The sequence below is a fragment of the Ahaetulla prasina genome, chromosome 18 (assembly GCF_028640845.1).
Source record: "Ahaetulla prasina isolate Xishuangbanna chromosome 18, ASM2864084v1, whole genome shotgun sequence".
Lineage (NCBI taxonomy): Eukaryota > Metazoa > Chordata > Lepidosauria > Squamata > Colubridae > Ahaetulla > Ahaetulla prasina.
In genome coordinates this window covers 395,467-422,892 of record NC_080556.1, presented here as the reverse complement: position 1 = coordinate 422,892, position 27,426 = coordinate 395,467, and the positions used below count along the sequence as shown (strand labels likewise).

Genomic DNA, 27,426 nt, shown 5'->3' with positions numbered 1-27,426 from the left:
GACTCCGCTGGGTGCAGGGCGTGTGGGGTCCTGGGTTCAAAACAAGAACATTTCTCCAGCTTGGCTAAAGACTGACTGCCTCTGAAGAAAGAGGAGAGCTCTCTGCCCTGGAAAATGACTTAATTCCAACCCCCCCCAAAAGCCAACAAACAACTCCAGAAGTCATACACTGGGGCAAGGATAACTAACACACACACACCATATCCTTTTCCAGATCCCCATTAACCTCCTTGCACCCACCCTGCAAAAGAGCTCTGAAAGACACAGTTCTATTGTATCTTCAGAAACTGAACTCGCTCAACATCCCCCCCCCCAAATGAGAACAGCTGCACCCGTTTTCCTAGCTTCCCTAGACTGGTAAATATTTATATTATTATGTATGTATATTTTTTTGTTCCTGTTTCATGTGGACGGTGCGCTATGTTATAAGCATTGTTCCCCATATTCCCAGTATTTCCTGCAAATACTGTATCCTTGTATAGTTCTAGTTTCTCTAGCCGTCGTTAAGAGCTGCATTTGACTGCGATAAAACTTATTTTTTTTATATAGAGAGTATCTCACCTGCACTGTAGCAGAACCCGTTGCACTGATAATGTTAGGTTCTTCTTTAGTCTAGTCAGCCAACCTAGGTTTTTTTTATAAAAAAAGAAGAAGAAAAAGGCCTTTCCTTGTTTTGTGTTTGCTAGTCCTCGACAGGTTTGCAAAAAGAAAGAAAAACCCTGAAGCAAGACAATTAAACGCGCCTATTTAATAATATATGTATATTTTATTTATTTGTCTGTTCGTAAACCGAAGGCATACACACAACTGCACTTGAATAAAAGAATTACATTTCTAGGGTATTTTTTTTAAAAAAACGTTAACTTTTTGTGTTTTGCTGTGTTACCGTGTGAGGTCGAGGGTGGGGGGAGTGGGGTGGGGAAGGCTCCTTTCTGAAGTGCCAATGGGAAAGGGAGAGAAGGAAAGCCAGAAAGGACACGTTTGTATGGATCAAATAAATAAAATAAAACTTGGGATTGTGTGTCCTGAAAAGTTGCTTCAGTTGGGGGGGGGGGGGGGGCTTGTAAAACCTGTTCGAGTCTGGACAACTGGCAGAGGCCAAACTTCAACTCCCAGAATTCCTCAGCCGACAGCAGCCCCAGGTGGGGATTCTGGGAAGTGACTGCAGCACCCCGATCCTGGACAGTCATGCAGGATGTTCTGGGAGAGGTGAAGTCGTCAAGAACACCACAAATGGAGCAGCTGAGCCCCCAGAAGAGAGAAAGGAGTGATTTCCCTGATGCTTAACAGGAAATTTAGAAAACCGGCAACATCTATAAGACGTCGGGAAGGAGGGATCTCCTGGTGGTGACTTTTCCCTGGGTCTTTTAGAGGTTGCTGGTTTTCTAAATTTCTTTTTAAGCAGCAGGATGGTGGTTAGAGAAGAACTGCCCACTGGAGGACGTTAGCTTGGTTCTTCAAACTTCTCAGCTGGGTCTTAGCCTCCCCTTCCTCCAGAGATGGAAAAAGACACCCCAGACCCAGCAGAAAGACCCCCCCCACTCCCGAGAGAGCACGCTTCTGATCAACAGGACCAGAAAGCCTGCACCCGCATGCGCACACACACCCCAGCTGCATCAAACCATCTGAGAAACGCCAGAGGCACAATATTTATCTGGGTTAGTTTGAAATGACATGGACAATAAGAGGGCGGATTTAATGAACAACCAGAAGAAACAGAAATCCCCTGTGGCTGAAGAGTCCATTAAAGGGAGTCCTTGGATGGTGTATGTGTACACCCTCCCCCCCAACACGGTGTAAAACAGCCTCATAGATGGGCCCATCCATGTCTTTGACTGCTCTCTGGGCACCGTCATCCAGGCCTCAAACCAAAATAAACTTAAGTGCTGCTACTGGGATGATGGCAGATAATGGTCTTTTAGGGGGCTGTCTCCAGAAATGGCTTCCATGTTCCCCCTTATTCTCGATTCTCCTGTTTCTATCAATGTTTTTCTCGGTTCCAGTTTTACTCAAGCACCTTTAAAGTATCAGGCCAAGGAATCAAGGAGAGATGGAAGAAAGAAATAAAAATAAATAAAGAGATAAATTTAAAAAAAATTATTACCTCTTAGATAATTGGCAATTGAGCTCTTTTGTTCAGACCTAAAGACGGTGGTTTATGATTTACTGGGCGACTAAGGCCAGTGGTGCGGCTTCAGCAAACTAAGGCTAAAGAGACCGGGGTTCTGCAGGATGTGTGAGCCAAGAAGCCAGCCGGCTAGCCACCCCTTGGGACATACAGGTGGTCCTCGGCTTACAACTCCAATTGAGCCCAACATTTATGAAACATTTGCTAAGTGAGTTTTGTCCCAGTTTACGACTTTTCTTGCCACTTTTGTTAAGTGAACCATTGCAGTGGTTAAAAATTAGGAACATGGCTGTTATGCGAATCTGCCTCTTCCCCACTGACATTGATCATGTGATCCCACCGTCATAAATACGAGCCAGTTGCCAAGCGCCTGGACTTTGGTCATGTGACCGAGGGAATCCTGCAACAGCCGTGTAGAAAAACGGCCTTAAGTCCCTTTTTTCATAACTTGGAACGGTTGCTAAGTGAACTGTTGCAAGTTGAGGACTACCTGTACCTGCTCCCCTGCAGGCAACACGTATGTTGTTGTTACCTAGATCTTCCCTCCCGGTACCGTTGTGCAAAAATCTTCCCGGTTTTTGCCATCCCACAAAGACGTAAGACTGGCTCTTTTCCTTAAAATTGGAAAGACGCGCAACAAAAGGACGAGCGGCAGCTGGCGACCGTTTACCTTGAGGGAGCTGGGAAGAGCTATTTCGCCTGCTCTTCTTTGGATTTGATCAGTTTGACCAAGTGGTAAAGCGATTCGTTCGGGTCACGTTTGGGCAGGGATTGTGCGGTTTGTAGAAATCTCATCACAAATTCGTCTGCCTGGAACGAGGCACGCCGGGAAGGGGAAAAGAAAAAGGAAAAAAGCAGGGTAAATAAAGTTTAAGCCCTTCGCAGAAAGAGAGAAAAACAAAGCAAAACCACCACTGGTTGTTTTTGGGTTTTTTCTTGCAAGTTCAACTATGCTTGTTGACTTTGTGTGAACTGGGGAAAGGCGCACGGAAGATGTTTTCTCGGGTATGCCTGGTCTAGAGAAAAGAAGGACTAGGGTTGGACATGATAGCAGTTTTCCAATATCTGAGGGGCTGCCACAAAGAAGAGGGGGTCCACCTATTATCCAAAGCCCCTGAAGGCAGGACAAGGGTGGTCCTTCAAGCTCTACAAAATTCGTATTTTTCCCCCCAATTACCTTTGCCAGATCATGGACCAAGAAATGAAACATGGCCAATGCGTGCAGCAGTTTAGCCTTCTTCTTTGGCTGCGGTCTGAGAGATGCGTCTCGGAAATCCAAGATGGAGTTCAGCATCTGCGTCGCTTCGGCCTGCTGCTTCTCATCTGGAGGAAGAAGAGGGAGGGTCCCAACAGTGGGAAGGGGTATGGGAGACTCCCCCCCCCGCCCAGACACTCCGGGGAATGTTTGGGGGGGGAAAGACAATATGAATCATTACAGGTAGTACACAATCTACGACCACAATTGAGCCCAGAACTTCTGTTGCTAAGCTTGACGGTTGTTAAGTGAATTTTGCTCCGTCTAACATCCTTTATTGCCACGGCTGTTAAGTGAATCGCGGCAGTTGTTAAATTAGCAACATGGTTGTTAAGTGAATCTGGCTTCCCCATTGACTTTGTTGGTCAGAAGGTCACAAGAGGGGATCACCTGACCCTGGGACACTGAAACCGTCATAAGTACATGCCAGTTGCCAAGCGTCTGAATTTTGATCAAGTGACCACCAAGAAGTTGCACTGGTCATAAGTCTGAAAAATGGTCGTAAGTCCCTTTTTGCAAGTGCCGTTGTAACTTCGAACGGTCCCTAAATGAATGGTTGTAAGTGGAGGACGACCTGCAACGGACAAAGGCTCATTTAACAACCGTGTGACTACCTTAACGACTGCAGTGATTCACTTAACAACTCTGGCACAAAAAGTCATAAAATGGAGCCAAGTTTGCTGAACCAATGTTTCATTTAGCAACAAAAGCTTTGGGCTCCACTGGGGTCGTAAGTCAAGGACTCCTCTGTACAGCTAGAACTGCTTAACCCTTCATGGGTTTCCCTCCACTTTTTGACTTTACAGATCCCAAAGGGGAAAACTCCTTTTTCCGTAGGAGAGCAGGGTAGAAATGCTTCAAATGAATGCAGAACGCAGGTCCTCCTGACCCACCTGCGGAGGGGGGGCGGGAAAGGGCCCCTCCTTACCCAGTACATCCTCCTCTGTCCTGTCTTCCACAGACAGCAGGTCCACCTCTGTGGGAGTGATGAGTTTTTGGTACTGGATTTCAACGAAGTGGCTGAAGTGATCGTACCAGAGATCCACCACCTGGGGGGAGGGGGGGAAACGTGGAAGCTCCAATAACAACAACAATAAGGAGGTTTATTTTAATTTAATCAAGGGGGCCGGGTAGCAGGAGCCTAACATGACCGGTGGTGGCGCAGTGGTTAGAGTGCAGTACTGCAGGCTACTTCTGCTGATCACCGGCTGCTAGCAGTTTGGCAGATCGAATCTCACCAGGCTCAAGGTTGACTCAGCCTTCCATCCTTCCGAGGTTGGTAAAATGAGGACCCAGATTGTTGGGGGCAAGAGTCTGACTCTGTAAACCGCTTAGAGAGGACTGTAAAGTACTGTGAAGCGATAGATAAGTCTAAGTGCTAGTGCTATTGCTATTTTAGGGTGGCGTAAACCCTAAATCTTTTTTTTTTAACTGCCTGAGAACTCATTCTCACTTGCATCTAAACTCCCAGCCGGTATGTATGTGTGTATGTGTGTGTGTGTCCACTGACCTCACAATACAAGGAATCCACAATGTCCATCTTATTCTGGTGGGAGAAGACGTTGGCCATGTGGAAGTAGCCTCCAGAGACAGCCACGTTGCTCGTCGTCCCAAAAGCGCAACACGCAAAGTATACCTGCGGTGGAATCCGTCAGGGTGGAATTGAGAGACACACACAATGAGGCCCCTTGTTGAAAGCTGATGGGAAAGGCGGGGGGGGGGAGGGCAAGGTGTGTGTGGGGGGTAGTTTGGCAGTGAAACATCTGCAAGAAAACCACTAAGCTCAGAGAGCACCAAGGACTCCACAGTCTTTCTCCTCCTCCCACTCCGCAAACCCCACTCCCTTCTAGCACTGATAAGGTTACCTAGTTGGGTCATGAAACACCTGCCAGGAGCTTCTAAATTTTTAATTAATTTTGGTCCTGATTCTGGTGGGTCTTCTGTTATGAATACCAAGTCATCAGCAAAGACTTGAACCTTGTATTCCTCGTTTTTTATTTTTAGACCCTTTATTTCCTGATCTTCTCTAACATTCTTTAATAACATCTCCAGTGTTAATATATACAATAGTGGAGAGAATTGTACATCCTTGTCTTACCCCTTTTGTTATTCCAAATTGTTCTGTAGTATCATCATTTATGATTACTCTTGCTGTTTGTTTGGTATGAATTTCCCCTATCATTTTTTCAAATTTTGTCCCAAATTGCATAAATTTTAGTTGTTGTTTTATAAAATTCCAATTCAAATTATCAAATGCCTTTTGAGCATCAAGGAAAATCAGTGTAGCTTGTTTTTCTGGGTGTAATTCATAAAATTCTAGCGTGTTTATTATTATTCTTATATTCTTAATATGTTGGCCTGGTAAGAATCCATTCTGGTCTGGCCATATGTAGTTCAAAATTTTTTAATTCTCTCTGCTATAATTGCTGCAAATATTTTATAGTCAGTATTTAATAAAGAGATTGGTCTATAATTTTGTATCAACTGGTGGTCCGTATCTTCTTTGGGGATTATTGTGATTATTGCCTCTGTCCAGGTTGTCAGACCCTGAGTGTTGTGACCCAGATCCAAGTAGGCCCTGGCCTCACCTCAAGCCTCCGTTGCCAGCTCTGTAGGCTGCTGACGGACCACAACACTGAGCTACAAATGTTCTCTTCTCTTGAGACTCCCTGGTCTGTTTGGGATGGTGCTCTCAGATTGTGTACAGTCCCTGGACTTAAACCGAAGTTCCCATCTGATTCCAATCAAGTTGGGAAGGCAGGAAGTCCTCAATAACCTCTCCATGTTATGCAAACCCCCTTTGTGGTTGATTCAGGGCTCAGCCGGGCCCTCGCAAGCATGGAAGGGTTTTCATGGCCGTGAAGGATTTCAGTCCCTCAGAATCTGGTTTTAATTAATGAAGAAACGACTCTGCCATTTCAGTTCCCCCTTGCTGAGGCTGTGACCCCCTCCTCCCTCCTGGGGTGGCTGCTCTTTCTGAAACGCCCCTCGCAAGGAAAGCGAGAAAGACCCACAACGGTTGCATTGGCCCGCTGAGCCTTACGTCGTTGGCCAGGTGGTACAAAGACTCGTCCAAGTTCCCTTTGGCAGCGTGCAGGAGCCCCAGGTTGCGATACAGCTTGGACTGAACGTGGTAGCTGCAGTGGGTGTTCTTGAGGACGATCCACTGAGCTTGGGAGAGGTACTCTTCGCCTTGCGAGAGGTGACCCAGGCCTGGGAAACCAACAAGATGCAGCCACATTACTCAAGGATCAGGAAACCAGTGAGGAATCTTGGCTTGGGCAGAGACAGAATGCCTGAATGCACAAACCCTCTAATCCAAACTACTTTGGGAGCAACATTCATCGCTCAGTTCAGAAAAGAAGGTGAAATGATTCCTAAAGCGAGGCATTACGGGACTGGATCCAATTTTACAACCATTTTTACTGTCGTTATTAAACACATTCAGCTTGCCCCATTGACTTTGCTTGGCAGAAGCCAGCTGGAAAGATCACAAATCATGCCGTAAAGCTGTAAAGCTATTTTTAAACAAAATAGGCAGCAATTTAATGGATGGATGGATGGATGGATATGACAGATATGATATGATATGACAGAGATAGTTAATTAGTTAGTTAGTTAAGTAAGTAGGTAGGTAGGTAGATATAAAGATTAGATATGGATTAGATAGATAGATAGATAGATAGATAGATAGATAGATAGATAGATAGATAGATAGATAGATAGATAGATAGATAGGCGGGCGGGCGGGCAGGCAGCAATTTAATAGATGGATGGATGGATGGATGGATGGATGGATGGATGGATGGATGGATATGACAGATATGATATGATAGAGATAGTTAGTCAATTAGGTAGGTAGGTAGGTAGATATAAAGATTAGATATGGATTATAGAGATAGACAGAAAGACAGACAGACAGATAAATAGACAGACAGACAGAGACAGACAGACACAGACAGACAGAGATAGGCAGCAATTTAATAGATGGATGGATGGATGGAAGATATGATAGATGATAGAGAGAGATAGAGATAGAGAGAGAGAGAGAGAGACAGATATAGAGAGATAGGCAACAATTTAATATGTGGCTGGATGGATAGATATGACAGATATGACAGAGGAGAGAGAGAGAGAGAGAGAGAGAGAGATATGGGAAGAGAGACAGGAAGAGAAACAGACTGACAAGCAGACAGACAAGCACCCACCTTGCAATCCTACAACTTGAGGGCTGGTGCAACAATTGTAACTTTGAAGATGAGTCATAAGTCACTTTTTCTGAGCCGGTTGTGAACTGTCAAACTGTCGTTCAACAACCAGTCGTTCATAAGTTGAGGCCTTCCCCTCCTGGCCCCTCTCCCCCACCCACATAGCTCACCCAAGCTGGTCTCGGCTAAGATGAGATAGGGGGGGACCAGCTCCACCGCACTGGGGCCATAAATGCTGATGCTGAATTTCAGGGATTGCAGGGCGGCTGGGATGGCGTCTTCGTAGTGGCCTTCGATGAGAAAATTCTGGGCCGTCTCGTAGGTCACTTCAGCCAGGAAGATCTGTGGGGGCAAAAATTAAAGGGTTAGATTTTTTTTTTTTTGCCTTCCAGTAGATTTTGAAAGGTTGTAAAATGGGGCAAAGCTCACTTAAGAACTGTTTTGCTTAGCAAATTTGGAGCTCAATTGTGACCGTCAGCTGAGGACCGCCTGCGATTGATGCCACCGACCACCTGGCCTACCTCTCGGTTCCGCCTCTGCTCCTCCCCGAGTTTCCTTTCCTTCTCCGAGGTGTAGAAGGGGGGAGCCGCCCGCAGAGGGATGAGCAGCTGGCAGATCTTGGCGTGGACGCTAACCCAGTCGGCATTCTGGTGGTCCACATCGCTGGTGAAAGACATGGGTGGGGGGGAAAAGTGAATAAAATCAGGCATGACTCGCCTAACGTCTACCTTGCTTAGCAACAGGAATTCTGGTCCCGACTGTGGCCATAAGTCGAGGACTGCCCCTATTACTAGGTAAGAAAATGAAAATGCAGAAAATACAAATGCAAGCAGTGGGTGCTCGACTTAACACGTTCCAACGTCACTGAAAAGAGAGATTGGCTGAACAATTGTGTTGAGAAACGACATAACCTGGGGCACAATTCACTTAGCAACTGTCATTTAGCAATGGAAATTTTTGGCATAAACTGAGGATTGCATGTACTTTGGGCATCTGTTCCTGCATATATTATTATATAAAATCTATTTTACATATATTTACACCTGTTACATTTTTATGACCTATATGTATTTTATTCACTCACTATTGTTACACACACGTGTACAGGTATGTATATATGCATGTATATACAGCACACACACATATATATTGTTTTTTCACCTGTTACATTCTTCTGACCTACTTTACACCTATATCTTTTGCTGAGTGTTGAATGCCTCCAACTTGGAAGGGAGAATTACACCTGCAAACATTCCGTTGCAACGGCTGCAGCCCGCGCCTGCGGGCCACTCACCAGTAGTAGGTGACCAAGCAGGCAGCGCAGCGGACGTTGGCGGGACCGAGGCAGAGCTCGCAGCGCCGCTTCTTCTGCCGGGGCTGAGCCAGGGGCACCAGCCACTCCGTCTGCATGGCCATCTTCTCCCGCCGCCGTTGCTAGGGCCGCCGTTGCTAAGGGGGAGGCGGGGCTTCCGGCGGCCGCCATCATGCTCGAGAAAGACCCACGTTATACGCCACGTCCGGTTATGATTCCCGGAACAGCGGTCTGGCTGGGACGGGCGCGGTGCGCAGGCGCAACAAGCAGCGCCGTCATGCCATGAAGCGCTCGGCTAGAAAGACCAAACTTCCAGACTCCACTTCCGGTTGTTTCCCGGAAAGGCGCTCTGAGTTGGATGAGTGTAAGAGGCGGGACTTTTCCTGGCAGCCATGGTGACATGAAGATTTGGCCGAAAAAACCCACCTTTTCCGGCTCTGCTTCCCGGAAAACCGGTCTGACTAAGCCCCCCCCCCGAAACGACAATTGTGCGCAGGCGCGGGAGGCGGGGCTTCCGGCCGAGGCGTCAGCAATGGCGGCTTCGGGGACGATGGCGGCGTCCTGGGAGCGGGAGGCGGCGGCCGAGGCGGAGCGTCGCGTCCGGGCCTGGGCGGAGGCGCAGCGGGCTGGCGGGCGCCGTGTGGCGCTGGTGACGTCCGGAGGGACGCAGGTGCCGCTGGAGGCCCGCGCGGTCCGCTTCCTGGAGAACTTCAGCAGCGGGCGGCGCGGGGCGGCCTCGGCGGAACGACTGGCGGCGGCCGGCTACGCCGTCTGCTTCTTGCACCGGGCGCGCTCGGCCTTCCCCTGGGCGCGCGCCCTGCCGCCGCCCGGCCCTGCCCTGCTGGACCTGCTGCGCGTGCACGAGGAGGACGGGGCGGTGCGCGTGCGCGACGGGGCGCTTCCTGCCCTCCTGCCCGCCCTGCGCGCCTACGGCCGGGCCCGGGACGACGGAGCCTTCCTGGCCCTGGAGTTCGCCGGGCTGGCCGAGTACCTGGCCCTGCTGCGCGCCGTCGCCCGCGCTCTCGCCCCGCTGGGTGAGGCCCCGCTGGGTACCTGGGAGAGAGGGAGACGCGTAAAGGCCTTTACATCAAATGCAGGGAAAGGCAGGACGGGAAAGTAGAGAATGTAAGCCAGGCATGCAAAAACACGCTGACACATGCAACAATTTGTTATTAGAATAGTTGCAAGTACAGGTGATGCAATGCATGCAAACGCTACTTGGAAGCGTACTATGACAGTAAGTTCTATACCATAGGTGTAAATATACTCAATACAATACGTACAAACACTACACACAAACTAGCTATGACAGTAAAATAGAGCCAAAACAATGCATGCAAGCGTTATTTAACACTATTACAGTAAGAGGAAATAGAATACATGGAAATGCAGTACCTTTATAAGTACGTTTATACGTTGCTGTTTCGAAGAGCAGGACTAGCCTGAATGTAGTTTTTTAAATTGGGATTTTTAAAAAAGGGGTTTAAATGAGGTTTTAAATTTGTATTCAAAAGTCAGAGCATCAATTGAATTCAACTATCTATTCTTTAGCTGTTTTTAATCTATTATATGTTTTCTGTTGTTGTTGTTTTTTGTCTGTGAACCGCCCTGAGTCCTTCGGGAGAAGGGCGGTATACAAATATAATAAATAAATAAATAAATAAGGTAGGTAAAATGAGGACCCAGATTGTTGTCGGGCAATAAGTTGACTTTGTATATAGTATACAAATGGATGAAGACTATTGCTTGACATAGTGTAAGCCGCCCTGAGTCTTCGGAGAAGGGCGGGATATAAATCCAAAAAAAAAAAGTATATGTGATTGGTCAAGGTGCCTAGGAACTTGGGAATTCTAGGACTTTCTTAGGCACTGGATGACTTTGGGCCAGTCCCTCTTTCTCAACCCAGCTTACCTCATAGTCTTGTTCTGGGAAAAATAGGAAGAAGAAATATTGCCTATGTTTTGCCAGCTTGAATCAATCTCTCTCTTTCTCGGTAGAAATCTAATAATGGCTTGCCATATCAATTCAAAGTCGTATAGTTGTTATTAAAGTTTAGAATTGCCAGCAGGCAATGTAGCTTTGTGTTATAGTTTTATTTTGGAAGGATGGAGCAGCTGGGTTTCCTTTCATCCCCATGTTTTTCACTCTCTGCCCCATCAGGTTCCAGTGCCATGTTCTACTTGGCAGCAGCTGTGTCGGATTTCTACATCCCCCCTTCAGAGATGCCCGAACATAAAATCCAGTCTTCTGATGGGCCTCTTCAGGTAAGAGGAGATGATGTGGGACACCCTTTCATAAGGATGGCAGCTGTGAGACACAAAAGTGGGAGAATTTGGGGAGGAGAAAGGGGGAGGCTGAGAGAGCTGGAAAGAGGGGCCAAAGGTGATAACAGAATTAACAGTTGGACAGGACCTTGAAGGTCTTCTAGTCTGCTCAAGCAGGAGACTCTATACCATTTCAGACAAATGACTGTCCAGTCTCTTCTTAAAAGCTCCCAGTGTTGGAGCATCCACACCGTCTGAAGACAAGCACTTCCATTGTCTTCACTGTCAGGAAATTGTTCCTTAGTTCTAGGTTGCTTCTCTGTTTGATTAGTTTCCATCGGTTTCTTGTCCTGTCTTCTGGTGCTTTAGGGAAGAAACCCATTAGGGGGTCATTGCTATTTCTTCTCTGGATCAAAAATGTGTTCCTGCCTTTTGCTACATTCTCTCTGCTTCCCTTGTTACAGATAACTATGAAGATGGTACCCAAAATGCTGTCTCCGCTGGTTAAGGAATGGGCCCCCGAGGCATTTGTGATCTCCTTCAAGTTGGAAACCGATCCTTCAATCCTGGTTGAGAAAGCCAGACAGGCCCTGGCCAAATACAGCCACCAGGTAGTTGTTGCCAACGCCTTGGACTCGCGAAGAACAGCGGTGATCGTGGTGACTAAGGATTCGGAAACCCCGTTGTCCATTTCGGAGGAGGAAATAGCCCAAGGCATAGAGATTGAGGACAAGATTGTCAGCCACCTAGTATCCCAGCACAGAGCCTTTATGGAAAAATGATTCCCTGGTGGATAAAATGTGAACTTTTCCGAGTTCTCAGCTATAAATTTAAGAACCACTAGGAACTGGTGATGGTGAAACTGGTGACACTGGAAAACAACTATTTCCTGTGAACAGAAATCTCTTAACTGAGATCAAGGAGGTGAAATCTGACAGAGCTTCCTGGTTTCTTTGCACATCTCCAGACCAGTTTGCTGCTCATTGGTGGGAAGGTTTGAAGGACAGGAACATTCCAAGCCACGATTCACTCTGGTGTGTGTGATTGGTACAATCCCAGGGGTTGGCATTTTGGAGACCAGGCAAACAGCAACTTCTCTCTCTGTATTTTTTTTCCCTGCTGCCTTGGTAAAAATCACTCAGGAAAGCTTGAAAAGCATTCTAGTCAATTTCTGAATCTTATTCTGTCTTGAATTAAGCCAGTTTGCACAAAATAATAAAGAGTTTCTGGGCCAGTATGTGATTGTTGACATCTGGTATCCCCAAAATTATTAATTGATGAAATAATAGATCCATTGGAGTTTGGTGGACCAGTAATGTTCCAATGTTGTCTTTTTCTTCCAAAGTGTCTCCATTTGACCTTTTCTGGAGTTAATGTTTTCCTGTTCTGCAAGAAAAAAAATCAAATGGCTAAAATCTTCCATCACTTTGATGCCTTAGGAAAGGTGAATTTTATTCCTCAACTTACGACCATTTGTTTAATGACTGTTCAATGCTGAAAATGCTGAAAAAGGTGACTTGCAACTGGTCCTTGCACTTACAAACAGTTGCAGCATCACCATGGTTACTGGATCAAAATGTGGGCGCTTGGCAACCAGCATCCCAGGGTCATGTGATCACCAGTCTCAATTTTCCCAGGAAGCTTTTGATAAGCAAAATCAATGCGGGAGGCTGATTTGCTTAACAACCATAGCAAAAAAAGGTCATAAAATCAGGCGCAACTCACTTAATGATTGCATTGCTTACTGACGGATGTTCTGATACCACTTATGGTCGTAAGTCAAGGGCTTCCTGTACTGTGTTCACACAACCTGCTCAGTTCTGCCTTGCTTAAAATGGTTTGCTGGCTATAATCAAGCCACGTTACGGTTTGTTTGTTACAAGGACCCAACAGTAAAATCAGTTTCCCTGTGTTTGCAAACTCTTTAACTGTCAAGCTTCTTTGATCGTGTTTTAAAAACAGACCGGAAAAAAGAATGTGATACTTGAGGAAGGCTGTGAAAAAGGAAGACAATACAGAGATCCAGAACAATAAAAAAAATATCGGAAACTAGACTTAAGAAATTGTATGTGTTGTTCTTTGCTTGCCTTGTGTGTCTTTGGCTTAGCATGCACTAGACAAAAAATTGTTTTTTTGCCGTGTACCCTATATTCATGGCGTGTTTTGTAAACCATGCGATACGATTCAGATGAGCTCTGAGCTCATTTATAACACACAGTGTCTGTCACTGGCTCTTGGTGCTGCTTCTTGGGGAGAAATTATCACTAGAACAACATTTTCTCAATTGGGGTCACTTTAAGATGTGTGGACTTCAATTCCCAGCATGCTTGCTGGAGAATTCTGGGAGTTGAAGTCCACACATACTTAAAATGGCCAAGATTGAGAAACCCTGTTGAAGAGCATCCTGGCACAATGGGACATCCCTGGGATGATGCTGGAGCCTGAAACCTGGCTTGCATCCTTAAGGATTGCACGGGATCCAACATAGTTGCAGGTCGAGGTTGCATGTTGCTTTCTACCAAGTATGCGTTCAGATGTCCCTTGTACCATATTTAAAAACCAGGGCTTATCGTCTGTCCATTTTCACATGTGGGTCATGGCAGGGTGGGTAGAATAGAATAGAAAATAATTTTTTATTGGCCAAGTGTGAGTGGACACACAAGGAATTTGTCTTGGTGCCTATGCTCTCAGTGTACATAAAAGAAAAGATACCTTCATCAAGAATCATAAGGTACAACACTTAATGGTAGTCATAGAGTACAAATAAGCAATCAGGAAACAATATCAATATAAATCGGAAGGATATAAGCAACAGTCATACAGTCATGTGGAAGGAGATGGGTATTGGGAATGATGAGAAGGTTAATAGTGCAGATTTAGTAAAAAATTTGACAGTGTTGAGGGAATTAGTTGTTTAGCAGAGTGATGGCGTTCAGGAAAAAACTCCTTGTGTCTAGTTCTGGGGTGCGGTGCTCTATAGCATTGTTTTGAGGATAGGAGTTGGCAGTTTATGTCCAGGATGTGAGGGGTCTGTAGATATTTTCTCAGCCCTCTTTTTGACTCATGCAGTATACAGGTCCTCCATGGAAGGCAGGTTGGTAGCCGTGGTTTTTTCTGCAATTCTAATTATTCTCTGAAGTCTGTGTCTGTCTTGTTGGGTTGCAGAATCAAACCAGACAGTTATAGACAGACTCAATAATTCCTCTGTAGAACTGGATCAGCAGCTCCTTGGGCAGTTTGAGCTTTCTGCGTTGGCGCAGAAAGAACATTCTTTGTTGTGCTTTTTTGATGATGTTTTTGATGTTAACTGTCCATTTTAGATCTTGGGATATGGTAGAACCTAGAAATTTGAAAGTCTCTTCTGTTGATAACTGTTTTGTCTAGTATTGTGAGAGATGGAAGTATGGGAGGGTTTCTCCTAAAGTCTACCACCATTTCTACGGTTTTGAGTGTGTTCAGTTCCAGATTGTCCCGAGGCTAGTTGTAGAAGAGCGTCCCCCTCCTCATTTGGGGGCAATCCCCTTCCCACCACTTGCTAAACCTCCGTTATCCTGCGCCCAGCAAGGCAGGGTTGGCTAAGAAATGGGAAGCGGTTTCTTTAAGGGGGCGTGGCCGGTTTCCAGGGCTCCCCACGGCGTCTCCGCGCTTAGGCCGCGCGTTGCCATGGTTTCGCGGCCTACTTTGCCGGCTGCGGTCCCGCCCGGCCCGGCTGGTGCCGCGGCGCCCTCATGGAGGGAGGCCGGCCTGTGAGTCAGCCTGGCGGCCCAAGAAGGGCGGCGGCGGCGGCGAGCGAGGCCGGGATGCAGCCATTCGAGGCGGAGGGCGCAAGGGAGGGTAGACTGCTCCTGCCCGGGGAGGCTCCACTCAAGGTGCTGCGGTTGAAGAACGGACTCGCCACCGGTTTTTTGTTTTTCTTTTCTAAATACGGCTATAAATATTTATTGACCGATTTTATTCCAGTTATATTGACTCCTACCTTGCAAAAATGGGCAAGGATATAACACGCATGTATGTTCCCTCTATGTTTATGCATAAATGTATGTATATTATGTATATACACCCCCACACACATATATGCATACACACACACCGCAAACCCCGGAATAGCTAAATTAAAAAGCAAAAATTTGGAAGGCATGAAAAATTTATTAAATTTATAAGCCACTGATATCACCTTGCAAAATACGTGTGTATATATATATGTATATATACATGTGTGTATAAAGTACACATGCATGAATACATAGGTAGATGGACTTCTCAATGCATTGGATTCCAACTTCCATGCTCACCAGCCTTGGACAGTGCTGGCTGGGGACGATGGGGATCTATTTGCTTAGAATTTCCTTAGATTCAATTTCTGTTGCTGCTTCCGGAGTGCCAAGCCAGAGTTGGTTCAAACCATGGTTTGCCCTGGCCACAAACTGGGTTATGCCAAGGCTTGTTGCTCAGCTGTACAGCCATGCTGGCATCCTTGCGGAAGGGCAGGGCTTCTGATGCTTTTCTCTCTTCCAGCAGCCGGGGGAGGCCGAAGGAGGAGGCGGCGCTGCCACCACCACCATCATCACCACCCCCTCGGAGACCCAGCTAGCCCACGCGTGGCCCTGGTTCCTGCGTGGCCCGGAGGAGCTGCATTTCACCTCTGGGGCGTTGCTCCATCAGCAGCTGGAGGAAGAGATGAGAGAGGTGGGGGGGGGGGCTTTCCACTGAGAGGAGCCCCTCTGGAATGGTTAGGCTGCCCTAAGCCTTGAGGGGCACTCCTAGTTTCCAGGCACGGGTGGAAACTTGGGGAAATGCCCAATTATACTCCTAAAATGTGTATGGTTCATTAGTGGGGCAGATGCCGCACTACGGGTAGTCCTCGGCTTAAATCCACCCTTGAGGTCAGAATTTCTGTTGTTAAACGAGGAGGAGTTAAATGAGTTTTTCCCCATTTTATAATCTTTCTTGTCACTATTGTTAAGTGAATCGCTGCAGTTCAGTTAGTCACAGGATTGTTAGTTGTCCCGTTTCTTTTTCAACACCCTGTTAATTGGGAACGACACCTGGTAACTGCAGACGGTCGCTGTACGAAGCAGTTACTAAGCGAGAACCAGCTGTGAATCCTTTCAAGCCACCTTCAAGTTTAACCAGAGCGAGTGTTGGCTTCTAAATCAGAGTTTTTGCTTCGCCTCTGCCAAAGTGGACTTCTTGGGAACTGGAATGTAATTAGAATCACAGGGACCTTGCAGGTCGTTTAGTCCAACCCCTCTCTTCGAGCAGGAGAGCTTATACCATTTTAGACAAATGGCTGGCCAATCTTTTCCTGAAAACCTGAGTGATGGAGCGGCCACAACTTCCAGGGCTTGATTGTTGGGGAAGCTGACAAGGGGGGCAGCCATGGGTCAGGACATTGGGAGTGGCCGATGCCCCAGTTTGGCCTCTTCAGACTGGACGCAAACCTGGCCGTGTCTTTTTGTTCTACATCCTGCTTTTCTTGGACCTGAGAGAGCCCATTCTTTGGGGCTTCTGGCTTTCCTGGCATTTTAGCGTCTTGGGTATGTGTTCAGTGTCGGATGCCCGCAGGGGACCTTCCTGTGCAAAGTCCCTTGAAGAACACGACCTCCGCAGAGCAGCACTTCCTGCCTTCTTACACCCGTCTGATCTGGGGGTAGGAAGAGCCCTGGGTGGGTTTCTTCCCTCTTTGTGGCCTTCAAAGCAGCGACTTAAGACAATAAGAGCCACAGGTTTCTTGCAGGCCACGCCAAGCATCGCTTCCCTGTCTCGGCTGGTGATCCACTTCCTTTCCCCGTTGTCGTCATCTTGACAGGGTTTGGGAAACCAGCCCTCGCCACTTGGTTGGGTGACCCACCGCTGCCCACCCTCCAGTTTGCCAAAGCTCCCTTTTCCTCCTGCTGAGAAGGAAGGGCAGGCCACGTCAGCCGTCTCTGCCTTGCTTGATGATATCTGGGTATAGTTCGTTTCTTCTCTCGGGCTTCGGGTCAACGAAAGGGGAGAAGGATCAGAAAGGAATTTAGGGGCGGATGGCCTACTCCAAGACAAAAGGGTAAAAATAGTATAGCTGTGGTGTGCGTCTCGCAATGTTTGTCTTTGGGGCTGTGAACCCTCAGAAGGTGACTTGGGTCACTCCACTTTGGCCCTCCACTTTGGCCCTGATCCCCCGTTGACGTGAGTTGTTGTCGTCCGGACAATGAAATCCTCAAACAACCCTCTTCCGTAATTGAAAGCTGTGAATTAGGGGAAAACTTTGTTCAAGTGTATATGCTCTGAAACAGTCAACAGAATAACAGAGTTCGGAGGGACTTCGGAGGTCTTCTATTTCAACCCTCTGCTCAAGCAGGAGACCCTGTGCCCTTCCAGACCAATGGTTGCCCAGTCTCCCTAAAGCTTTCTCTTCTGGAGCAGGAGATACCGGTAGCTCTGTTAAATTCCTCTCTTTGAAATATGTCACCACTAACCCATTTGAAAATAAACCAGATTCCAACTCTGTCAGCGGTGTGTGTAGGGAGCCCGGTGGCATTCCAGCCACTGACCAACCAATGAGTCCCGTGGTGGGAGGGAGGCGGCTTGAATTTCTGGTATACAGATTTCTGATCCTGTGAAGGAGGAACTAAAGGGGGGGGGCGGTGTTTGGGCAGAGTTCCTTGAGCAGAGCCAGAGTGCCACCTGGTGACCATCAGGATCCTGGAAAGTTGGTTTTTTTCCAAGGTTGCTATGGGCTGGGGAATTAATTCTAGGAGTTGAAGTCCACCCATATTCGAGCTGCCAAAGGTTGTGAAATGCTGCCCCTAGGCTTACAAGGAGGCTGAGAGGTGAGCCTTTTGCTCAGCTGATAAAACAACGTCCCTCTCTAAGAGTTTGGGAACTCTGTTTCTGGACCCTCCTCCTCCTCCTTCTTTTCAGGTGCAGAATTACGTCGATCACGTCCGGGCCTTGACAGAAGCACGGGACACTTTGGCGGCAGAATACGAACGGGAAAACGAAGAGCTGAGGGTGAAGTACACCCAGCTGCAGTTGGAACACGGTACCTGCCCTCGGATGCTTTCCAAAATTTTCCAGGCCGGAGGGGAACTTCCTTGCAAGAGAGGCTGTGCCTCTTTTGGGCTGCTGCAACACAACTTCTCACCCTTCCCATTCCTAAAGATCGTATTGTAATGCTAGTCCACAAGGTAGAGTTTAGGCTGTGATGCCACAGTGCAGGCTTCCTCGCATGCATGGCTAGAGAGGACCCTCTCTTCCTTCCTTCGCCCCCTCCTCTCTTTCTCCGCCGGCCGGCCCATCACATCCCTGTCTAGAGCTGATCGCTTGAGCTGCAGTTAAATCAAGGTACTTTCAAGCCGACACACTGAAGCGGAAGGGACGCAGCTCAAGCTTTTACTCTGCTTATCCTTCAAAATATGGCTTCCTCCTGATGCAAAGTGATCTTATTTTTTAGAACTGCTTTTTTGGACTGCTTTTCCTTTAGGAGCAAAAAGTGGCATACAATTCTCCCTCCTCTGGAGGGAGGGAGGGAAGAGAGGAGGGGCAGCAGAGGAGGTTCTCTCCCCGCCGGTGCTAAGATAGTGGTCTACTACCTTGTGTTTCTCCCCAGAGTCTCAGCATAAGGAAGTGGCAGAGTTGCTGGCGCTGGAGGGCTTGGCCAGTATCGTCCACAGCAGCCCCAGCGAGCAGGTTGCCTACTTGCTGGTAGAGAGGAGCACCCTGCTGGAGCGGATGGAGGCACTGGAGCAGGAGCTGGGAGCCCCCCACTGCCTGGGGAGACCCTGCGTGGCTTCCCTACAAGTGCAGGTCTTTCTGTTCTGTGGGGGGAGGGGTGCACCGAGGAGGGAAAGCTTTAAACGCAGACACCTTCCCCACCACCAGAGATTTCCCCTGCTGCCTGCTTTCTTTGTCCGAAAGGCCAGCAGCTGTTCAGTCGTTAAGGGTGGCTTCCTTGGGCAGGGCCCCTAAGCGCCTGATAAGCTGGTGGTAAATCAGGGCTCCCGTTAACTGACAAGAGTCCCATTTCCCAGTCTTCAGTTGCTTCTCTGGCTATTTTTGTCCCTGCTCGGCCAACAATCTTAGTAGCTGCGCAATTGAATGCACGCCCTTGTTCGTTGCACTGGGAGGCTACCGAAGAGTTTGGGTCTCCAATTTGACCACTTGCCGGGGTTCTCACACCAGTGTTTGCGTTGCTAAACCGAGGGATGGTAGAACCTTTTTTTAAAAAAAAAAGAAAGAAAAACCTTCCCTTTCGCTTTTCCCTCGCTGAAGGATGAATGGCATCTCTTCCATCCGAGGCCGGAGGAGGGATTGCACCGACCACAACAATCCCTGCCCCACATCCGAGGGACGGTGAGCAAAGCAAAAAAATAATAATAAAAAAATGTTGAGAAAAATATGGGAAAAAAGGCATCGGTCCAGTCAGAGGGTGGAGCTGTGATCTATGTATTTTAAGAGATAATTCCTTAAAACAAATCGAGTTGGAACACGGTTGCAGCGCCAACAAAGAGCATGCAGATCGCCCTCAGCTTACAGCCTATTCGGTTTAGTGACAGTTCAAAGTTACAACGGCAAAAGGGACTTGCGACCGTTGCAGCCTCCCCGTGGTCGTGTGATTTGTCCCCCAGCTTCCCTTGTCAGAAGAGCCGGCCGGAGGGCAGCCCACCTGGGAAGAGCCCGAGCGAGGTTTGGAGGGATCCCCAGGCAGGCTTCGGAGCACCCAGGGTGGGATCCCGGCGTTGAAGGAGGACCTGGACGCAGCAGAGGGAGAGCGAGGGAAGCTGCCTGACTCGGCTGGTAGGTCCTGTGGGCTTCATGCCTTCTTCTCCTTTTGTTCTTTGTCTTCTTGTCTTCCTTGGAAGGTGACTCTGCTGGGGAATTCTGGGAGCTGAAGTCTCCCAACGGGCTGGGACGGGACTACAATTCCCCAAACTTCCCTTGTCAGTGTTGGGGGGGGGACTCCAGGTACAGGTAGTCCTCCAATTACAACGGTTCACTTAGTGACCGTTTGATGTTAACAATGGCACTGGAAAAAAATGATTGATGACCGTTTTTCACACTTGACGACCGTTGTAGCCTCCCTGTGGTCATGTGATCAAAATTCAGGCGCTTGGCAATTGACTCTTATTTATGACGGTCAGACAGTGTTCCAGGATCACGTGATCCTCTTTGGCAACCTTCTGAACAAGCAGAGTCAATGCGGAAGACCAATTCACTTAACGACCGTGTTACTAGCTTCACAATTGCACTTAACAACTGGGGCAAGAATGGTCGTAAAATGAGGGCAAAACTCATTTAGCAACTCACTTAGCAACAGAAGCTTTGGGCTCAATAGTGGTTGTAAGTTGAGGACTGCCTGCATTTTTTGAAAAGAAATCTCTTTGGCCAGGAGCTGAGTTCTGGCAAGGAACCTTGGGCAAGGAGGAAGAGAAGGCCCAGCAGCCCGTTGAACCATTGGTGAAATCTTCACTCTCCAGAGAACCCCTCTCGGCCCTGGACCCCGATTCCGTCAGTAAGCAGAGAGGCCTGGCTGGCAGGGGAATATGGGAGTTGGAATCCTCACCGCTTCAAGCTGCCAAGGCCAAGAAGGCCCAGATTGAGCTCAGCCTTATCAAGTGACCTTCTGATTCCTTCTAGCTGTGTCTGAGCTGTGGAAGACCAGAGAGCAGAACCTTTGGACAGATAGACTGCTGCTGCACGACCGGCTTTGCTTTCCGGAGGCAGAGAGACAGGCCTCTCTGGGGGGCTCAGTCTCCAGCGACCTCGGAGGCTGCTTTAAGCGTGTAGGTCACATGCTTAATTGATGATGATTCTCCCAGGAGGCTCTGCACATTCCCAATGGATGCCTCCCATTTGGATCCTCCCAGCAGCCCTTGCAGGGGTGATCCTGGAGGGGTCCTTGGTAGTCTCCAAGCTTGGCCGTTTTCTTGCAGACGTTTCATGACCCAACTGGGTTACATCATCAGTCTAGGCGGCCTGTTCTTCACTAATCCCTGTTGTGTTCGGATGAATTTCTTCTCGTTCGATTTTCTCCTCCACTGAACCTGCAGGAGCTGCACAGCTACAAGTCAGAACTTCTTCGTCTCTACGGCGAGCTCCAGGTGTTGCAGGGAGCCGCAGAAGAGAGGGATTTTCTGCACCTGACTCACGAGAAGCTGCTGCAGAAGAACAGGCGGCTTGAAAGCAGGGTGAGCTCCGCAGCCGGGCCAGCCAGGTGCGGATCATGTGCCCAGAACAGAATTTTGTTCAGGAGCGTCGGCCTTTAGATACAACAAAACTCAAAAGGGGTTGAGTGGTCCTCCATAGAAGATGGGGCAAACTCAGAAAGGAGGTAAGGCACAACCACGATTGAGCCCAAAGTTTCCATTGCTAAGTGAGACAGTTGTTAAGTGAAGTTTGTCCCACTGAACCACCTTTCTTGCCACAGTTGTGAAGGGAACCACTACAGTCTTTAAGTTAGTAACACGGTTGTAAAGTGAATCTGGCTTCCCCCTTGACTTTGCTGGTCAGACGGTCGCAAAAGGGGATCGCATGACCCCAGGACGCTGCGACCGTCATAAATGTGAGGTCAGTTGCCAAGCGCCTGAATTTGGATCGTGTTGACAGCGGTCATGTGGAAAATTGTCATGCCACTTTTTTCAGTGCTGTTGTAATTTTGAATGGTCACTAAATGAAAGGTTTTAAGTCGGGTCTACCTGTAAAGTAGTAATCCAGACTCAAGTGCTACCAGCCACCAAATTCTATGAAAGACTGACCAAAAGGATGATTTTGTGCAGATAAATGCAAACATTTTAGTGCTCATTTTGGAATGCAAGACTTCCCTTTGGTGCAAAAATGTTGTAAAATTGGGCACTTATAGCCACCTCACTTAGCGACAGATGTTGTGCTCATAAGTTGAGAACCACTTGCACATTCAACCCGAGACAAACATGCTGCTTTTTCCGATGAAAATACAGGCGATATAATTCAGTTCAACACACTCTATGTTTGCTTAAATCTAAATTTAATAAATTTATTTAAATATTTATCAATTTAAATAGGTTATAAATAATTTATTACTTTATTAAATACATTTATTTCATAAGTTTAACAAATCAATCCATTAAAACTAAAATCCGCAGGTATTGGAGCTCTCCCACGAATGTGAGCAACTGAACCAGCGTATCCTGAGAAAGAGGAAGGAGGAGGAGGAGGAGGAGGAGGGAGTTTTGGCAAACAGACTCTCGTTCTCGTGCCCTGAATTTCCAGCCAGGGGGCTGTTTTATGAAGATCAGATCCCGAAACAGGGAGGAGATGGAGAGCTGATGTGGTAATTCGAACCCTTGGCAGCAGGTTGTTTTGGGATTGGAACCTTGGAAACACCCCCCCACACACTTCCTGGTGCCAGCAACCAATCAGTCAATCAAACGAGCCGCCACTCGATGGGCTCCATCCCAGCCCGGGATGCCCAGGCCTGTTGGCAAAACCAGTTCTTGTGGAAGAGTATCAGAATAGGGGCCTGTCTAACCTTCCACAGGGAGGGAGCCACTGTGGAGAAGGCCCTTCTTCTGGGCCCTGCCGGAAGGCCCTCCTTAAGAGAGGGGACCCATAACCTCTCCTGTCTGGGGGGGCGGGTGTCAGTTAGACATCACTGGGGAGCAGAGGTGGGTTTCAGCAGGTTCTGACCGGTTCTGGAGAACTGGCAGCAAAAATTTTGAGTAGTTCAGAGAACTGGTAGTAAAAATTCTGACTGGTCCTGCCCCCACCCCCCCATCTATTCTCTGCCTCCTGAGCCCCAGCTGATGGGGAGGAAATGGGGATTTTGCAGTTTCCTTCCCCTGCCTCGCCCACCAAGCCACATCCACAGGAGCGGTAGGAAAGATTTTTGAAACCCACCACTGCTGGGGAGGGTCCTTCAGGTAACCATGTAGCCATGTAGGGCTTGAAAGGTGTCAACCAGCACCTGGAGCTGTCCCTGAAAGCAGATTGGCAGCCAGCGCAGCTCCTGCCGGGTCATCCTTGTGATTTAGCAGCCGACCATTTATTTATTTTATTTATTTATTTATTATTCATATTTGTATACCGCCCTATCTCCCGAAGGACTCAGGGCGGTTCACAGGCAAATAAAACATTTATGTACAAATTAAGATAACCATTAAAAAACTTATTCTAATGCCAAATAATTAAAAATATAAATATAAATATTAAAACCAATTTAAAACCCCTATAAATTTAAAATCTAGTCCAGTCCTGCACAGATGAATAAATATGTCTTGAGCTCGCGACGGAAGGTTCGGAGGTCCGGAAGTTGACGGAGACCATACAGCATGATGCCCCCTTTCTCTTTGTTCCCCCACCCCACCCCACCTTCTGACCCACAGCCTGCGTTGTTCCGAAGCCAGCAAGATGGGAGAGCTGGGGAAGCCGAGCCAGGCCAAGCAGGAAGAGGAGGGTCCCTCCTTCCTGAAGGAGATTCTGGCCGTGCAGCATCAGCTGAGCACCCACCGAGAGAGGCACAGCACCCCGGCTGAGCCCTGCCCTCCCCGGCCTGCCCTGGGAAGTGCCGGTGGGGACACAGAGCAGGTGCAGAGGGGGGGGCACACCGTGGGGAAGAGGCTTCCAAAACAAGAGCCCCGTGCTGTCCTTTCTTTACCACCTCCCCTCTGCACGCAGGGACCCCCCCACAAGGGAGCCCTGCAGCCGCAGGAAGAGCCCCCGGGGCCGCTTTGGGGCCCCCGGCAGGTGCTGAGCTTCGCCAAGGAGCAGCTGAGGCTGGAACAGGAGAGGAGCTTGGAACTCAGGCTACAGAATCTGCAGCTGCAGCAAGAAAACATTAAGGTGGGTTGCCAGGGGTGGGGGTGGTGCTTGGTGGGGGAGGGGAGGGGAGGTCTGTTGCAGGTTTCTGTGGTCGCTGAGCATGCCCAGCACGGTTAGGATGGTTCAGTTCGGGTTGAGAAGTGATGATGTTCCCTAGCTGGGTCTTGAAAGGTCTGCAAGGTAGCAGCCCAGCTCAGAGAGCTCAGGGTTCGGGAGCCCCTACAGCCGCCTCTCCTGGGAGGGCCCTCCGATTGCCTCTCCTCCTTGACCCCACGGGCGCCCCTTTCCCTTCAGATCCAGGCCGAGCTGAGGCAAGCCCAGGTGAAGGTGCTGGAGACCTCCAAGGCCTGTGGGGCTCTGGCCTCGCAGGGGGAGCTGAGCCAGCAGAAGGCGAAGGAACTCGAGCTGCAGCTGCTCCAACAGTGCCAGGCCGCCAAGCAGCAGAGCCGCCTGCAGGAGCAGCTGGCCCAGGAGAGCCAGAGAGCCGCCCGGGCTGAGAAAAGGGTCAGTGGCCCCAGCGCACTTCGGTCCTTAAACCAACGGTCGTAAATCGAGGATTGCCCGCACCAATTCGTTTGCCCCCAAGGGACCCATTTCTCCTTTTTGAAACGGGTCCATGTTGCTGTGACCGGGGCCCCGTTTTGGGGGGGGGAGAGGGAGGGGCATCTCTCCTGAAGTCAGGGCTTCGGCATCTCTGTGTCCTTCCCAGGTGCAGGAATTGGAGCAGATGCTGCAGGAGAGCCGGCAGCTGTCAGAGACCCAGGCCGCCCTGGGCAGGAGGCAGCTGGGGGAGGAGGCCAGAGAGGCCAGGGCCAAGGAAACCGAAGCCCGTCGGGCTCTGCAGGAGGAACAGAAGAGGCGGTAGGAGGATACCCCACCTGGGAAAGAAGAAGAAGAAGAAGAAAGAAGGAGGGAGGAAGGAAGGAAAGAAAGAGAAAGGAAAGAAAGAGGCCGTAGTCTGATTGTGGAGCAGGGTGGGCTGTGCTTCCCCTGACTAAACCACCCCCCACCCCCGGCCTCTTGCAGGAAGCTGCTGGAGCAGCAATGGGAAGAGCAGCAGCAACAGCAGCGGAGACTCTGGCGGGAGGAGGAGGCCCAGCTGCTCCAGGCCTTGGCTGACCGGCAGGCCCAGGCCCAGCAGCAGGAGGGGCAGCTGCGGGCCCTGGAGGAGGAGAGGAGGGCCCTCGCCAAGGAGGTCAGCGGCCTTGAAAGGTGGAGAAGTCCCTCCCTCCCTTCCCTTCCATCTCCCTCTATTTCCCTCCCTCCCTCCCAGGAACCCCGACTGAACCGGTGCATCCCCAACTCTTTCTCTGCAGCACCTGGACTCCCGGAGGCTCTCGGAGCAGCTCTCCGCCCTGCAGCAGGAGAAGGAGGCGCTCTGTGAGGAGCAGAGGAAGATCCTGAAGCAGGTGGATGTCTCTCTCAGGTGAGCCTCCGCTTGCCCAGGGGGTGGGCTGCCTGCTTCCTCCAGGGCCAAGGCCCCTAAGCCCTCCCCACCACACACACACTCTGCCTTGCCCCCCACCAGGAAACAGAACAAGCGGCGCCTCCGGCACAAAGCCCGGCTGCAGCAGGCGAAGGAGACGCTGCTTGATGAAGTGAAGCTGCGCGACACTCACATCTGGAACCTGGAGAACGAGGTGCGGCTCGCCAAGAGCCAGGCCGAAAAGGTAGAGGAAGAGGAGCCCCATGGCCCTCCCTCCTGGGGTGGGGGAACCTTCCTCTTGGGCCGGGCTACTCCAGACCCTCAGTCCCCTCCTGGAAAGGTCCCCAGGCCAGGTGGGCTGCCCGAAGCCTCACCCGCCGGAGCCTCCACACACTCCCAGGGGGAGCCCCTCTCTGCAGGGCGGACTGTTGAGCCCAGCGGGGGATGCTGGCCTTTGCACCCAGGACCGGCTGCTGATCCGGCGGGTGACCAACGAGAATGAGAGCCTGTTCCGAGAGAAGCGGAAGAGCCTGGAGCAGCTGCACAGCCTGGAGGAGGCCAAGCAGAGCAACAGCCAGGCCCTCTGCACCCTCCAGAGCAGGTGGGAAACCCCTCGGAAGGAAGGAAGGGAGGAAAGGAGGAAGGAAGGAAATGATCAAAGGAAGGGAGTGTGTTGGGGACCCCACCCCAAGCCCCTTCCCTCCCTCCTTCCCAGAGTCCAGCTTTTGGAGAGGGAGAACCAACAGCTGCAGGACCGGACCCTCCAGCTGAGCCTGCAGGTGGGGATCCTGGAACGGGCCTTGCGCACCATCCACGTCCACAGCTTGCAGGTAAGCTGGCCCGGCCCCCGCCTTACCTCCGTGGCCCCTGGGGTTACCCCTCTCAGAAGCTCAGCAGGTCCAGACTTGGCTGGTCCTGGGATGGGAGACCACAGGGCTTGCGGTCTGCATCCTGAATGCCTCGGGTGGATCGGGCCCTCTTTGCAGGACTTCCGGGTATGGTTGTTCGATCTCACACCCTCCTCTCCACAGGAGTTCAAAAGCCTCGGCTTCCCCGAATGCCCCCTGCAGAGGAAGCTCCTGCCCTTCTCCGGCTTCAGGTACCGCCCCAGGCAGGCAGCTGTGTCCGTGAAGTGGCAGGACCAGCCGGGACGGGACACCGACGGATGCCGGGTGCTCCCTTCCCCCGCAGCAGCCAGGGTGGCATGGCCGGCCCCCCTTGGCAACACCCTCCTCCTCCTGAAGCCTCAGTCCCCCCCCCCCCCGAGGTTCTTATTGTTTCAGGCTCCTGCCTTTGGGCCCCGCGAGGCAGGGAAGCAGAGAAATAAAAGCAGAGCCCTCAAATCTGACACAGGGAGAGTGAATCATTGCGGAAGTCGGCAGAAGGGGGTTTGGCACTCTGGGGTCACTTCAGGCCATCTGGGCCCTTGGAAGGTGGGGGGGGGCAGGCCCCTCAAAGCAGGCCTGGCAGACGGGGGCAAGAGGGAGGCCTCTCGGTGGGGGCACCGGGTACTTCTGAAATCCTCTTTCATTGGCATCGAGTCCGGATGGCTCCACGTATTGGAGCACTTGCGCGGGGGGGGGTGCTATCCCGGACCACAACTCTCCAAGGGGACCCAGCAAGCTAAGCGGAGCCTCCCTGTCGAGGAGCAGTCTACCTTCGAAGAGCAATTAGAACTGTCTTGGGGCCTCTCGCTGTGGCTGCTTCTACCATCTCTAAAGCCGAGATGGAGCTGAAGTCGGGCTTTTCCCTTTCAGCTTCTCGGTCACCAGACTGTCGGACCACGGCAGCCTTCGCCAAGCCCTCAACGACGGGCAGCCGGTGGAGCCCGGGCAGAAGGCCCTGCTCTCCCCTCGGGCCTTCCAAAGCTCCGCCATCGGCTGCCTCAACGTCTCTGTCCCCAGAAACTCGGCCGACTTCCGCGAGGACCAGCCCGGCCACCCGGTCGGCTGAAGGGCCTCTTCACGTCTGCGGCTGGCCGCCTTTTCATCCGTTCACCCGGCTGCCTTCTGAGATGGACAGGCTTTGGGGGGGCGGAAGGGGAATGTCAAATGTA

At 50.1% G+C, this 27,426-nt stretch overlaps 3 protein-coding genes across 6 annotated transcripts; 2 read left to right on the top strand and 1 right to left on the bottom strand.

Moving 5' to 3' along the window:
* Window positions 1-934: 934 nt before the first annotated feature.
* ZMYND12 (zinc finger MYND-type containing 12) lies at window positions 935-9,326 on the bottom strand. Its single transcript, XM_058161068.1, has 9 exons — window positions 8,886-9,326; window positions 8,113-8,254; window positions 7,762-7,933; window positions 6,427-6,596; window positions 4,894-5,019; window positions 4,312-4,432; window positions 3,306-3,451; window positions 2,799-2,938; window positions 935-2,017 (listed from the first exon to the last, which is right to left on the bottom strand). The coding sequence occupies exons 1-8, from the start codon at window positions 9,005-9,007 to the stop codon at window positions 2,819-2,821; spliced, it is 1,119 nt and encodes a 372-aa protein (XP_058017051.1). The 5' UTR covers window positions 9,008-9,326; the 3' UTR covers window positions 935-2,017; window positions 2,799-2,818.
* A 13-nt stretch (window positions 9,327-9,339) lies between these two features.
* Window positions 9,340-13,221, top strand: PPCS (phosphopantothenoylcysteine synthetase). Of its 4 annotated transcripts, none has more exons than XM_058161070.1 (3): window positions 9,340-9,358; window positions 11,064-11,167; window positions 11,632-13,221. In XM_058161070.1, the coding sequence occupies exons 2-3, from the start codon at window positions 11,075-11,077 to the stop codon at window positions 11,947-11,949; spliced, it is 411 nt and encodes a 136-aa protein (XP_058017053.1). In that variant the 5' UTR covers window positions 9,340-9,358; window positions 11,064-11,074; the 3' UTR covers window positions 11,950-13,221. The 4 variants fall into 4 exon arrangements, with proteins under 4 accessions (XP_058017053.1, XP_058017052.1, XP_058017054.1 ...); XM_058161069.1 differs by lacking the exon at window positions 9,340-9,358 and adding an exon at window positions 9,392-9,937; XM_058161071.1 differs by lacking the exon at window positions 9,340-9,358 and adding an exon at window positions 9,894-10,028.
* A 1,737-nt stretch (window positions 13,222-14,958) lies between these two features.
* CCDC30 (coiled-coil domain containing 30) lies at window positions 14,959-27,401 on the top strand. The gene is made up of 20 exons (XM_058161436.1): window positions 14,959-15,036; window positions 15,683-15,853; window positions 18,071-18,191; window positions 18,759-18,955; window positions 19,421-19,501; window positions 19,777-19,945; window positions 20,538-20,660; window positions 20,786-20,931; window positions 21,199-21,336; window positions 22,270-22,457; window positions 23,509-23,710; window positions 23,801-23,965; window positions 24,239-24,448; window positions 24,654-24,805; window positions 24,971-25,139; window positions 25,261-25,370; window positions 25,473-25,614; window positions 25,835-26,200; window positions 26,402-26,469; window positions 27,128-27,401. The coding sequence occupies exons 1-20, from the start codon at window positions 14,968-14,970 to the stop codon at window positions 27,321-27,323; spliced, it is 3,183 nt and encodes a 1,060-aa protein (XP_058017419.1). The 5' UTR covers window positions 14,959-14,967; the 3' UTR covers window positions 27,324-27,401.
* Window positions 27,402-27,426: the final 25 nt, after the last annotated feature.

Excerpts from the sequence above, each read along its gene's own strand:
- ZMYND12 (XM_058161068.1), bottom strand. The coding sequence starts at position 9,007 with ATGGCCATGCAGACGGAGTGGCTGGTGCCCCTGGCTCAGCCCCGGCAG. Across the intron at positions 5,020-6,426 it reads TGTACCACCTGGCCAACGAC|GTATACTTTGCGTGTTGCGC; the intron begins GTAAGGCTCAGC and ends ATTCCACCGCAG. Across the intron at positions 4,433-4,893 it reads TGGATTCCTTGTATTGTGAG|GTGGTGGATCTCTGGTACGA; the intron begins GTCAGTGGACAC and ends CCCTCCCCCCAG.
- CCDC30 (XM_058161436.1), top strand. The coding sequence starts at position 14,968 with ATGCAGCCATTCGAGGCGGAGGGCGCAAGGGAGGGTAGACTGCTCCTG. Across the intron at positions 25,140-25,260 it reads GGAGGGCCCTCGCCAAGGAG|CACCTGGACTCCCGGAGGCT; the intron begins GTCAGCGGCCTT and ends CTTTCTCTGCAG. Across the intron at positions 26,470-27,127 it reads CTGCCCTTCTCCGGCTTCAG|CTTCTCGGTCACCAGACTGT; the intron begins GTACCGCCCCAG and ends TTTCCCTTTCAG.
- PPCS (XM_058161069.1), top strand. The coding sequence starts at position 9,436 with ATGGCGGCTTCGGGGACGATGGCGGCGTCCTGGGAGCGGGAGGCGGCG. Across the intron at positions 9,938-11,063 it reads CCGCGCTCTCGCCCCGCTGG|GTTCCAGTGCCATGTTCTAC; the intron begins GTGAGGCCCCGC and ends CTGCCCCATCAG. Across the intron at positions 11,168-11,631 it reads CTTCTGATGGGCCTCTTCAG|ATAACTATGAAGATGGTACC; the intron begins GTAAGAGGAGAT and ends CCCTTGTTACAG.